The sequence below is a fragment of the Dermacentor albipictus genome, chromosome 2 (genome assembly GCF_038994185.2).
Source record: "Dermacentor albipictus isolate Rhodes 1998 colony chromosome 2, USDA_Dalb.pri_finalv2, whole genome shotgun sequence".
In the NCBI taxonomy this organism is placed as follows: Eukaryota; Metazoa; Arthropoda; class Arachnida; order Ixodida; family Ixodidae; genus Dermacentor; species Dermacentor albipictus.
Window position 1 is genome coordinate 188,541,641 of NC_091822.1, and position 14,271 is coordinate 188,555,911.

A 14,271-nucleotide genomic window follows, 5' to 3' on the forward strand; every position below is an offset into this window, starting at 1 on the left:
AATTACAACTTTCATATTTACAGCTACGTCAATATCAACAGGTGCCTTTCCTATAAACAAATAAGTTGAGGGTGATGAAAGTGAATATAATAGTTACAATATCAACAAGTAAACATTTATTTCAACGCAGCGTATTTAGAAAGATTAGCTCGGTATCATGACAGCCACAAGGAGACTTGTTGGTGACGCCCGGTAGAGGTGGCCGTGTCAGTGATGTTAAACCAGGTGAGCTATAATAGTTGACAGGTGGTATACAGACTTTTTAACAATAAGAAATTGAACAAATGCATTGCAAGTTTTTTAGTAGTTTTTTTAGCATTTAGTAAAATGAACTCAATAAAGGTTTCTTCTTAAGTAGCTCATAAAAGATATTGAGGGACGTAATAGCACATTGTCGACTCACAATAGTGAGTAGCACTCTTGGTACTACGTATCGGAGCATAAGTATTATTGCTATCGCCCTCGTAGCTTGTGATTTATATTCAATTTTCCAAAAGTAGTTCACAACTGCAATTCGTTTAAAATTCATCAATGCCAGACGAAGGCAGGCCAGATGCTTTAAACAGGACTTGCATTTGATCTGTGCTGGTATTATAAAGAACTTTAGGACATATACTTTTTAGAACTAACTTTGCTTGTACGACACGCACTTTTAAAGAACCGGTAGCTCTCCCGAGCTCACGAGCAATTATAAGTTCGAGGTAGCGTCTCCGGATCAGTCATAGTCGGGAAAAGAGTAGGGTTCGATTCGCGCCTTGACTAACAGGTATTGTAGAACTCTGTTTCATTCGCTGCGCCACTTGAAGAGTGCAACGTCTGGCGAAAGTATGGTTTTATGACATCGACAACGTCAGCGGCACTGTACTTGATCAGAGATTGTCCAAAAGTGCAACGCTCCACAAGAGTTCGTCTGAAACTTGCCTGACGGTGACTATACAATGATCACGAGCATTAAAAGGTTCGCGACTGGCCGCTCGAGCCACCTTGCGTGTATTAGCGGGCTTCTTTCACGCTCTTGAAAACACTTTTATGTAGCACGTATTGAGCAACAGAAAGCTGCATTGGGAGTTTTTTAATCCTTCTCCCTCTCACCTATCGCATCCCCTTTCCCCTCCCCCAGTACAGGGTAGCCAACCGGAGATAATCTCTGGTTAACCTCCCTGTCTTTCCTTTGCCTTTCTCTCTCTCTCTCTCTCTCTGCATTGGGAGTCTTTCATGTGCCTCTACAATTTTCTCATTGACATTTTCATCTAGTTATAATATTTGACAAGGTTATGTATTAATTAGGACAAATCATGTGATTAGGTAGAATAGGTAGATAGTAGAATCTATCTCCAAGCGACGGCAAACAACATTACCTTGGTTCTGTCCAGCTACGTGGCACACAAATATCTCTAAATTCTGGCTAAACTTAGCTGGGACACCCTGTTTGATGCTCACAGGCGATAAATGAACCAGTGCGAGAGCGATGACTACTGCATCCCTCTACGCAGCAGCGCTCGTTGGCATGCGTAAGAAAGGCCACCGCGTGGCCGAGCGCGGTCCAGCGCATTCGGTAGAGTTGTGCGGTCAACGAGACGCGCACGTTCGCCTCGATCAAGTGCAGCTCTATTGAGGAGGAGGCGGAGCCGGCCGCTGCCATGAGAGACGCATTACGCGACCCGCGCGCCCCTCGGGTGTCGGGTCTCCAGTGTCGACGCCGGCTGCGACCGAAGAGGCCGCCGCCACTCGGACCCGGACTACCGCCGTGGCCCCCTGAGCGCGCGCCGTGGACCGCGCGTCCGGACCCACGCAGCGTGAGTCGTCGACCACGTCGCCTGTCACGCAAGGCGAGTCCGCGCGGAGCGATCGGAGCCCTTTGACCCTTCGGCTGTCACATCTTTCGTAGAGAGCGACAGTCCAAGACGACCGACTGTCCGTCACTCCGGGAACTGCTCTACGACTTAGATTTGCAATCCGTGCCATAAGCCAGAATTTATTGAAACTGTACTTGGCCGAGTACTTATTGACCCCGAGTGGAAATCACCGCAGAGGCACCAAACAGGACAATTATCGATCACGATCGACTTCGCCTGTACATTGACAGTCAGTGATATCAGGGCTCAACAGGAAGTAATCGGTTGTGAAGCAGCGTGTAACGCCTGTCATTTCGATGGTGGTTGTTCCAAGTGGCTTTGACCGTTTCTGTTAAACAACTTTGACGTTTCGAGTATTGCCTTCAACACTATGCCAACTTGGCTCAACGAAGTCGTTGAAAGAACCGAGACTGTTAGAACTTAGTTGTCACCGAGAATGTTCGTTCTAGAACAGGGCCCGGAAGATAGCGACTAAGCACAACTCCCGTATATCGGGAAAATTAGCATCTCGTCTTTTCTATTGACAACGCCATCTAATAAATTCGCACGTTGCTCTAGCTCTCACGGGTCGCAATTCGCGCACGCGGAAGGCTTCCACATCCGTCATGTACTGTGGTGTGAGCCTTCTCCGGTGCGTTCCTGTTACCGTCAGCGCTTACATGTTGAGCGAGTAGTGGCTGTAACTTGGGTGTCGACTTTTGGTGCCCCAGATTTAGTGTCTTGTTCCTCAGCTGGCAGCGTGTAACTGAAGTTGGTTATTTCTAGGGGCACTATTTTCATTTATAAGCGCGCAGCATGAGCTGATAGTGATCTTTAAGAATGCAGAATAGTTCAATCTGAAGAAAAAATAAATAAGGCATTAAATATTTTCCATTATGCTTCGCATATGCGAATGTCGTGTTTAAAAGCAAAATTCTCTTTTCATCACGTGCACCCGACTGTTGAAGAGAGAGAGAGAGAAAAGGAAACACACTAGATTTGGCCTTTTCGAGACCACGTTCTGACGTCTCATTCTAACGAAAGCGACAGCCAGCGACGTTATAACTGAGCGTTTCGTGAACGCATAGTTCAAGACTAAAGGTTGGTACCTATTTATTTTCAACTCAATAGCACCGCGTCTTCTTCCCACATGTTCTGCCATACAGAAAAAAAGTTGTAACAGGTCCAATATCTTCTTCCTCAGTTGTACTTTTCGGATGGGTGGCCCAGACAAACATGCTTGTCAAGGTACCAAAGCAGGAAAGAGAAGTCCTTGCTTGATGCCACGTGCTTCGCCGCTGCGGAAAACAAAACCAAAGGAAAGTTCCGCGTGCTCACGTGGAGGTGGAAAACAAATCCGCGTGTTTTGCTCCTCCTGAAACTCGCTTGTGCTGCGTCTTCATTAACCAGCATTCGCAACGCTCAATACATTGAGATAAATGTAAATGAACCAATACCTTAACATATTTTTGGTTTAGTCACTCAAATACCCTACTTGCCTGCTCATAATTTCACAGCTAAGGATCCTTACCGGGAATGTTACTCTTCATACGTCACTTGCAAACGCGCAAGTGACATGCACGTGGGTGCCCTGTTAGCTTTAATGATTTTCCCCTCAGATAACTGGCCAAGCAAACATTGCTGCATATGACATTTCTGTATTATTTCCAACTGCTTTATAAATGTATGCTGTGATGTGGTTTTGTAGTCCTACCTTTTGCGTGTCTAGAAGCATTAATGGTTCGATTGGTTTCTCTGAGGATTTTCTTACGCTGTCTGTCTTCGAGAAAGGTTGGGCATGAACTGTTGAGCTGTATGTTTTTTTTTATATCAGTGAAGGTCGATCTGATTAATGTTATTATAATCATGAGTACATATAAGGCATATCCATGCCCCACTATCCGGTAAGTTATGCTAAACGGCTGGATGTCTGACATAAATTAATTGATAGGATACTGCCTTTCGGAAGCGTAACAATGCATTGTGAGGCACACTTTAGTGGAGGGCTCCCGGTTAATGACGCCGCCCACCCAATGTACTTAACGCACACCTATACCAAAGTGCATGAATTTTTTGTACATTGCCAGCTAATGCGGTGGCACGTTTGCTCACCAGCAGGACCTCATACACACTGAGCAACTGCAGCAGGTGAAAGTCGACCTTATCAGTTCATTAAAGTATAAAACGAATTAGAAATAAGTCACACAACGGTACATAATACGACTGCAATTGTTCAAGTTTAAATTACATTAAAACAAGCTTTCACTGTATGCTGCCAGCAGAAAATTAGCTAAGCGTGCGCATCGCGCTGACAGTTTTTTCACTTGCAAAACAGAATAGCGAAGTCCGTAGTTTCCAGAGCCTCATTGTCTGCGGCGCACAGAATCTAAGTGACAATCGTTCAGGATGAGTTAAGACCAAATTATACCGGAGACCGGTGTTAAGTTCGGGATTCCGCAATAGCTATTCATAAACTGCACAGGAAAGCTTCACAGAAATGCTAACACACGGAACACAGAATACTAAGGACGCAAAGTGCAAATAGGTGTGGTCCAGAGTTATACTAAAATCGGTAATTAACGGATGGTAAAAAATCGTAGTTTCGCCCGAAAGGCGAAGCATCAATTGCGATAGCATATTAGCAGACAGCAATACGAAGTAAGGATAGTACTTTTATCGGCCGTATCAACGTGTAAACATTCGCTTGCTAACTAAGGTTTGCTAACTAAATTAACAAGCACAGTGTCAGCGCGTACAGCAAACATGAACTCATTGCGCTCGATGACCGCTTACACTTGCAGTCAAAACGCTCGCGTGGGAAATCGAGGCAGCAGCTGCGAGCGATGTGACCTTGGCGCTTTCTGCCGCTTCAACGCAGACTAAGCGCCGAGAACACGCAGCACGCACAAAGCTACAAGCCGTGAACGCACCTAGAGTCTGGCCCCAACATAGATCGCTCTCAAGATACAGCCGCGCGACCGCGCGCAGCCTCCAGATACGCAGGTTGCAGTCGAAGTAGAACGCCGCTCCCCCTCCCTCCCCGCCACCCGGGGCCTCGCAACATTGGGTGCCTCGCACGCGACGGAAGACGGCGTGCATCCTCCCCGCTTTCCTTCACTTTCGCGCAGGCCAGATTGAGTCGCGGTCGTCGGCTCCCGTCGTACGCACAGGAGCAGGGCGACGATCTTATGTTCATTGGACTTTATACGGAACATCACGCCAACGTTGAGGGCAGAAAGGCGCCTGGAATGTCTATATAACTGTTATCGCATCAACATCCAGTAAACAGAACGAATGTTTAATGCAGGCTTGCAAGCGCCTTAGGCTGAACAGGACATGCTGCGACGTCCCTGCTGTTCTGCCGGAAGCTTGGTCCCAACTGGCCGAGCTCTGGTGCTCGCTGCCGGTGAGTTTCGATGCAATTTCACATGGTTAAAGGCTGAGGAACTAAAAACAGCGCACACGCAGAAAATGGGTACTGCGGCAAAGACGACGCCATACCACTAAGCTTACAAGCTTTATTGAAAGAAAGAGCGATAATGTAAGAGTGTTTACGACAGAATACGCATTGCGCCTGTCGACAACCTAACAATACCCTATGAGAGCCAGAAGCTTGACTAGGAAATTTTCGTTCTTTATTAAATAGTAGAACAGAAATTGAGCTGATACACTGCGCGCTTTGTATGCGAATCATTCCTGCTTCAATTAGTTCACGCATTGGTTTGTTTTTATCCCTGCTCATAATTTCCGTTTCTCTAAAAAGTGGCAGGCATGCACAATTGTTGCTATCTAATACTCGTTGCTAACACGACGTGCTACTAGCCCTTACAACAATCTAATAAAGAACTAAAACTGAACATGTCAACCTTCAGGCTCTGATAACGAATTGTTAGATTGCCGACACGCGCAATGCATATTCTGTGGTAGACATGTGTATATAAATAATGCGCCCTCTCGCAATAATATTGCTACAAGTTCAGCGCTGTGGTGTCGTTTCCGCCCTCTCCCTTTCTTGTTTTGTATGTGCGCATTGGTCTCTACTCTGGTAATGGCTTAGCACGTCTAATCAGCAGTGGAAATGTTAAATTATCTCGCATAAGCGGAGCTTATTGGGCAACCATACTCGCAAAAAATTTACGTGATTTCAAGGGCCTCTGAATGAGTTGTCCTTTGCTCAGCGGCACGCGAGGTTCCGTGGAACGTGTTCACTGAATGGTCGCGTCAGTTGCTTAACAGAAAATCTTCGCACAGACTGGATCAGAGTGTGCTGTGAAATTGGCCTGTACTGTCGGGGGGGGGGGGGGGGGGGGGGGTAGTACTTGCAATGGCAGCGATAGTGAAAAAAAAACAACTTTTGCAGCAAAGAGTTAGGCTAACACTTCCCAAAATGAGGCTGGCAGGCAAGATGTTTTACAGGGTCCAATGATTAGCACCACCCAGTGCATCGACTCCTTCCAGAACAGGAAGAGAAGTCGCATTCACAAAAATGCCTGAGCGAGAGTGGCTTGCATCTTCGTCCATCATGCATCAAGTTGATTTCGTCAATGTACGGAATGATTACGCGTTATCCGTAGTGTTACCGCTGTCTACAGGCAATTGATTGCTTAATAGTCCATCGGACGTCCACATACAAGCACATTTAATCGGTAATTGTCGAACTGTGTATACGGGTTACGTGCAAACAAAAGATATGTGTGTAGGAGAGCAAGGTAATCTATGCCTGTATAAAGCTGCTCGACTGCCTAAATCTATATAAATACTGACTCTGATGTAGTCCTGGTGGTTTCGCTGAGAATCTTGGTAAACGCTTCTCAACGAAAACGCACCTAAAAGAACGTGATGGGGCACTTCTGCTACACAGTTGTTTAAGCGGTTTGGCTCGCAGCATCAGCTAGAAATGAATTCGTCCACAAAATCAAGCGCAATCACTTGTAGGGCTTCGTGGTCTCTTCCGGATTAGGCAGATTGACGCTGACATATTGAAAGCGGTGAGCCGTCAATATGTGCATGTTCTCTTTGTCGTGCACGGTGGAATTAAGCTAGGGCTGTGAGCGAAGCTGCACTTTTCTGTACGATTATCTTGCAGTTTACCCACTAACGAAATACGATGCCTCACACAGTGCTCGAAGAGAACTTCCGCGTTGGCAACCACAACTCGCGGTACACAAGGTGTTATTTATATCTACAAGTGGCAATGACGCAGGACATTCCGGACGTACGTCAACTGTTTCTCCGAGAACCTTATACCCTCGATCCGCCCCCATCTTCCAAACGGTCAGCAATCGAGCCCTTAATGAGGAATACACACGTGAGGCCTCTGTCCGTGCCATGGCCGGAAAGCCCCCGAGGAGGCCCTGCATGCCCGCACCGCCCTGGGGAGTAGGGGTGCAGCAGGAGAAGCCAAGGCACGGCACGGGGTTTCCGCTTCCGGGAAACCCCGAGCTGTCAAGGCAGCAGCAGCGGGGGCCCCCTGCAACGATCGGCAATCACGCGCCGAAGAAGCCGCGCGTGGGGGGCCCAGCGCCACACTTGGAAGTAGGCTTGTTTACGCGCTCGCCAGCTGCCACTGTCGCCCGCCGAGAGTAATAGGGAAATTCGCTCGGCCGGCGAGCGCGGCCACTGTAGTGTGCTTCGCGACAGCCGTTGGTTCCTCCGCAGGCTGTGAGTACCGGACGATTTCGGGAAGGTCAGGAACTTGAGGCGGTCAGTATCACGTGAAAGGGCGCTCAGAATGTTTAGTTTTGGCGTCTTCGAGGCACACGAGGGACCAGAAAAGCTCCTACGGGCACTCATGCGTGCCGTCCACCAAGTATTCGGAGAGACTTGGTGGCTCCCACAAAGACCCCGGACAAGAAGTTGTGTTAAATAGCTTTTTTATCTCTTAATCTTTTTTACGAAATTGCATAAATGGAACCATGAAACCCTGAGAAAAATGCCGGTAAGGCAGAAATGAAGGGGAGGCGGGGAGAGGAACAGATTGTAGGGAGTAGGAGACTTGTGCCTAATCAACATCATCTAGATAGCACATGGCCTGCTCACTCCAATCCATGACGTCGTGTTACCTGGCCCGACCGCCATGAAATTTAATAGGGATGCTCCCGAGTAAACCCCAGTGATTTTGGTATCACCGCTTTCTTCACGCCAACCTTGGCAATGGAAATTTCGGGCCAGGTAGCCTAAAGTCATGGATCGGAGTGAACAGGCCTTATGCTATCTAGGTGGTGTTGGCCTAATGTTCTCAGTCACCGTCAGACTCAAACCGAACAATCAAGGCACGTTGACAGTGGCATAACTTTATCAAACACGTGTAAGGAACCAATATCGAATGCTTTGTAAGGAAGACACGTTAAGCTAGCATCCCATTCAAGGCACGCCAAACAGGAATATCCACAACACTCCGCAGGAGTACCAAAAGGGCCCTGAAGACCCCGCTCGCGTGAAGTATGATAATGGTGACTGTACAGGAGTAGGATAAAGTTGTGACGATGCTTCCTGACTGCGGAGACTTCTTGATGTGTAACGGCCGTATATACAGCGATTCGGTCGGGAATGGCGGTCCTGCAGTGGACTCGTTTCGGCATTCGTTCATTCTCCCGTATTCTGTGCTGTGTACTCGAAAATTATTGGTCGACGATAATCATGGTTACGCGTCTGCGTTGTATGAATCTCATGTGGTTAGTGCAGCATCCAACGGCTGAAAACCCACCCCGCTTGGAAGAGCGAAAAGATGGGCGGGTCTAGCTCAAAAACAAACAGCGAAATATAACTCAAATATGCATGCCGGGAGTGTGGCCTGGAGGAAGCAACCGTGATGCACCCGCACATCAACTTTCACAGAAAGTTGCCTCTTTTCCACTCCGTCTTATAGCACAAAGGCCATAACTGCGTACAAGTGAACATATGTTGCTAATTTACTAGAATGCAACGACTCCTAATACAATGTGCAGGCCGCTGTGGTCATTATACAGCCATGGCAGCTTAGGTGCATTGCCTAACATGATTTTCTTTAAGCTCAGTCATTAGCATTGAAGCTTACTCCCGAGTGTCCATATCCTCAACCACTGTGTCTCCAAGTCTGCAGTCTCAAATTTCTTCCTAGGCTGCGCCGACCATACCGAGTCACGAAGACTGCAGTAACGCCTCGCTGTGCTCGTTTGAGAGGATCACTCCTGGAGACCTTTTGGTTCTGCCCGCGCGGTATACATAAAGTGGCGTGCACCGGAGCGGCAGACGAATACGGACATACGAAGGTCCATGCGCATTACTGAAATTCGGTTGGTTACCGCGGAATGTATGCCCCGGACCATGTTTTGGGTGGTGAATCTGATGAGCATTTCTCAGTGCGCGGCCTCGCAATTACGTCGTCGACACTCGGTGAAAGTAGATGGGCCGCCTGTTCCCTCCATCGCCCGCTCTCGCTCTGGGGGCAATCGTGTTTCACCAGGGCGGAAATCTGATTCGTGCCACCGATGGGCCGCAATGGGCGCCACTTGCGCAGTTCCCTGCACGGTTGCGGAGGCTGCAAATCGCACTCGCTTCTGCTGGAAGCGTGGGCTCTCGGCTGCACGCTTGTCTCTCGACCGCATGGAAGCGCGCAAACGCGCCGGCTGTCGCCGGCAAGTCGCCTCGAAAATAATGTGTGACCCTCGCTGTGTATACAACGCTATTTGCTAGACGAAACGGCAGCTTCGGTCTTGCGACTGAGCCAACACTGGATGCGTTGCCGGTGGCAGAAAAGAAAAAAAAATGAGTTATCTTTTCTTATCACAGACGACAGCGTGTATGCGACCATCTATCTCGTACCCTCAATGGCGCACGAGAGCGGGCACATGTTTTCGTAGCAACAGGCGTGCCAACGCATCCAAAACTTCTGATCGTGCCAGACAGTACAAATCGATTTGTGGCAGTCAGCTGTACTATAAGTTAACGGTTAATGAATAGTTATAGGGCCAAATTAAGCAGGCGTGAGGTATGGGGCTAACAGCAGCCTCGGTGTTTTATTACCTTAATTTGAGGAACCAAAGCTCGGAGCTGCACCTTCCACAGTACTTCCCCGCTCTCCTTAAGAGCGCTGCTGAGTTATATCGTCGCAAGTCGATCAGTGAACAAGCAGGCTATTGCTTGTACCTCATTTGTACTGCATTTCTACAAGCAGGCTCGCTTAAATAAATAAACAAAAATAAAGAACGCTTAATACTGGAGAGCACGAAAGTCGGCCACGGTTAGAGCTTCGAGTGTGATTCGTTTACGTTCTACATCGGCTGCACTCCGTTTTAGCATGTGGTTGGCGATGAATGCCCGCTGCAGGAGTGGGCGAAAGTTTTTAAATATAACCATTGGAGCTTGCGATATGAAACATAGAGGGACAGTTGGTTTTTGTATCTCACGTGGTATGTTTGTGGGAAAGTAGAAGTGTGTGTGTGGGGGGGGGGGGCAATTAGACACGCTTCTGCTTTGTAGCTAATGCGGTCCTTATAACTGAGTTGTTTCGAAACACGTACGAAATTTAAATTAATTGTGCATAACGTGCGTGCTCTATGTGATGTTTTTGATGCTTACACAATGAGAAAAACCTTTGCTGTGTGCTAGCTACTAAGCGTATCCAGTTGAAACTACTAGGAGTACAGTGTGCGCTTTTGAGAACACATTCAATAAATTGGGAATTGCTCGGTGTTTCTCGGTGCAGGATGGTTCGGCACAATAAACGAAACTTACTCACAAAATAATTTTTTCTCCTATAGTGATAGCTTGGACTCAGACTACCCAGAGTCCTAGTCAGCCTTACTCACTTAGGCCCACGCCCCTGCGCTCTAAAAACTGGGGGAAATACCTCAGGGGTAAAGGGGCTGAGTTACTACTCAACGCATTGATTTGCTCTCGCGAAACGTCGGATGGAGTGAAATGCATGGTTCACTCCATAAGAAATGAGATAATGAAATATTATTTGTACTCCTTCCTTCATACATAGAGTTAAACGTCCGTTCTATACTCTTGCAGCAACAGAGAGAAAACTTATATATACAGCGAATACTCCTGTTTCAGCTGCAGGAGGCTGGCTCTGTTTTTATGCTTCCTCCCGTTATTTGTATTTTACTTCTTGTACCTATAGTCAGGTTTGTGTTATTTGCCTATTGATTTACCTCTTGCCTTTGCCTCTCCCCTCTGCAATGTACAAATGTACCTTAAAGGTATAATAAATAAATAAATAACAAATAAAAAAGCTCTCTAGGCTGTAGAAGACAAAGGGATGGAGTGGCCCTCACATCTTCCATCACCTAGTCCTGGCATCCAACACATGAAGTCCCCGTGAGCTGTCAAAAATGCGCTGGTCCTGCATATACCGCAGACATTCGCCGCCTGTTGGATCTGCCCGGAAATGAAGACTACTCGAGAGAACTTTAGTAGCTGCCAAGCTACGAACTGATCAATCAGACAATCATATGCGTTGGCAGATCGACGATAAGTTCGCTAAACCATTACTGAAATGTCTACAAGAGGACAGCTTCCGCAATTTTATTTAAGCAATTTCTTTTATTCGGAAGTTTCTTCTGCGGCTCTATGCCAAAGGGCAAGCTGCTCGGGGAGAGTATAGACTGCTGCTATGACGTAACTTATCCGTAGCCGTTACGATGTCATTCCTGCGCTACTGACGCGTTTTTCTTCCCCGGCATCCTCCGGTTTCGGTTACTCTGACGTAGAAGAGCTGGCTGGCCCCCGACGCATTCCACTATTGCGCCACTTACACTCGCTTCGCGACACTGTCGCAACACGTGTCTCCGACTCTCTTCGATTTCAATCGCTTAGACCCCACGGGGCAGTCTGAACCGATCAACCTCCACATAGAAGGAATCGTCCTAGCATGGAAACCGGCGAGGACATGAATATTTCTCTTTCAAACTGGAAACGCGTCACATCTGCCAATCGTTCCCATTCAGATGTACGCTGAATAAGTAAATATAGCTTGTAACGATTAACGAAATAAATTCGCGGTAGGAAAAGTTACCAGTGACCCGAACGAAACCATTGCTTGTGAATCTATCAACACTTTGGGAATTCACGCGGAACTTCCCATTCCATGCTTGCGGGAGGCCAGGTGATTGTTTTAGATACACCAAATATTTAAATATGGCTTGTGTCAGATAGCATATTTATAACCCTTAAGCTAAACTTCTCGATGAGGCGGCCATTATTTCTACGAGAAATTAAAATACTTAATAGAATGATTAAGATTAATTGATTTACGGCACATATATCAATTTACGAATTTAGCCGGTGAGTTCGCAAGGCGTGTGCACTTGGAACGAATCTACACTATTTTCGAGATACTATAGTTTTCAATGGGGGGGGTTGTCCAACGAAATGCAATGGCGTTCAAGTTATCTTGTGATTAAATGCATCAAACAGCGTTTTCTTTTTTACATAGTAAGGGGAACAACAGTGCATTTTTACCGCAAATCTGACGATGCATATCTCGAAACCGGCGCCATCCTCAGAATTCGTTCCAAGTCTATATGTCTTGCAAACTCACCAGCTACAATTCGTAGATTGCAATATGCGCCGTAGAGGAATAATTTAAAAGTTAATTATTCTAATTATGTTAATTATTCAATTAAGCGTTTCCATTTCACGTAGAATTAATGGCCGCCTCATCGAGTAGTTCAGTTCTAGGGTTAGAATCGTGCTATCTGCCACAGGCTATGGTGCAGCTAAAAGCATATCCTACAGAGCTCCCTTTGCCAACTCTTAGCCACATATAGCTCAGATCCTTCTTTTAGTGTGCATTGCCATAGATATCCTCTCAGCGAGAACCGTAGGGAATCGCCACGTTTCAGGAGCGTTTGGTTCAAAGCTGACGGCAGTGTTAACTGCCCAGCAATGGATAAGCAAGAGAGGTTTAGACTATTGATAGAAAAAAGCAAGGGAAAGATGCAGGCGCGATCATCTCAGGTATAGGCAACTTTACGAGATAAAGTAAAGAAAAGCAGAGTGGCGATATGTTAACACGTAAGAAGCTCGCGTAGGCTATACGTGACTTTAGTGACCAACCCGATTCAAGGAAGATACCATTAGCAGTCGTTATCAGTACCAATAAGTATGGTTGACAAACATGGAAAGGAATTCGGAAAGAAAACGGAAAGACTCTTTTTCATTCCTACATTTTGGAAGAACAAACAAGAATTGGCAGCACTCCTTTTCCCCTATCCCCTTCCCTCGCTCCTTGATATCACCGCCACCCCTCACGCCCTGTTGAACATTTTTACTTGCCTCAACCTACTCAACGTTGCCGCTTATCTTATCTGCGCCATATAAACGCTGTCAAAAAAAAGCAGTTGAGGCATTGACGAAGACAAGTCCCTCTTCGAAACACTGAATACAGAGGTGTATCTTATTCGACCACTGTTGATCACAGCCACAAATTAATTTGGAACAATAGTTTTCTATGCTCTGGTTGAACTAAACGCCGCGTGATGGCGCCACCAACGCTACTACTCCCATCTACCTCTCAGGTATTACATGCATGATAATCGCCCACGCACAACCTTAAATTCTGTACCGAAACGCCGGAAGGACTGGAGCGACTGATCCGCCTCTCTTCCAACCGCACACAGCGACCGCCGCGCTGGCGTGGCGTCCCGTGTGTGGCGGCGGCGGCGTGGCGGGCTGGCCCATCCAGCGCATGACCAACTTCAGCGGCGACATCTTGCTGGGCGCGCTGTTCCCCGTGCACGAGCGCAACGCCACGTACGAGTGCGGACGCATCCAGGACGAGGGCGTCGAGCAGCTCGAGGCGCTGCTCTTCACGCTGCACAAGATCAACAACGACTCGGCGCTGCTGCCCGGCGTGTCGCTGGGCGTGCTCGCGCTAGACTCGTGCGACTCGACAGAGTACGCGCTCGAGCAGTCCCTAGACTTCGTCAAGGTGAGCCTTCGGTCCTCCGGCACGCGGTGGCAAAAATTAAAGCAGGAATGCGAGTAACGCGACACGCTAGACGCCTTTAGTAAGAGAGGTGAAGGTTTACTCACTGCAGGTGAACCTATTCTTGCCGTCAAGTGTTCCGAAAAATGACGAAAAAAAATTCATCGACGATTACGATATTCCCTAATGCGAAATTTGAGCGCAGCTCTATACGTGCTTTAATTTCGCGATATATTGGCTAGCGTGGACAATCTGTCTCGTGCGGCACGTTATAAACAGAGCGAAGTGCGGCGCGACTGCCCCGCCAATTGGGAGAGCGAGAGAAACAACGCGTGGGTGGCACATGGGGGAGATTCACAGTAGCCGCCGCAGACAAACTCTGCTCATGTAGCGCTTTCTTTTCATACAGACAACGCGCGCTACTCTGGCGCCATGTCGTAGCCATCGTCGCCAATAGAGATTCTTAAGTACAAGGTATTAAAAGGTAGCGAAAATTCGCGTCTGCCGATACTATGCATA

The 14,271-nt window shown here is 47.5% G+C and overlaps 1 protein-coding gene across 3 annotated transcripts in view; it reads left to right on the plus strand.

The window, feature by feature from the left end:
* The first annotated feature begins 1,689 nt into the window (after window positions 1-1,689).
* Window positions 1,690-14,271, plus strand: part of LOC135919744 (metabotropic glutamate receptor 2-like) — a 34,980-nt gene continuing 22,398 nt past the window's right edge. Inside the window, exons 1-3 of one of the 3 annotated variants that reach the window (XM_070534566.1) lie at window positions 1,690-1,829; window positions 5,143-5,241; window positions 13,445-13,755. In XM_070534566.1, the coding sequence (XP_070390667.1) occupies window positions 5,172-5,241; window positions 13,445-13,755 (381 nt within the window). In that variant the 5' untranslated portion in view covers window positions 1,690-1,829; window positions 5,143-5,171. The remainder of the gene's footprint in view (window positions 1,830-5,142; window positions 5,242-13,444; window positions 13,756-14,271) is intronic. The other 2 variants (XM_070534567.1, XM_065453626.1) reach the window with 2 other exon arrangements.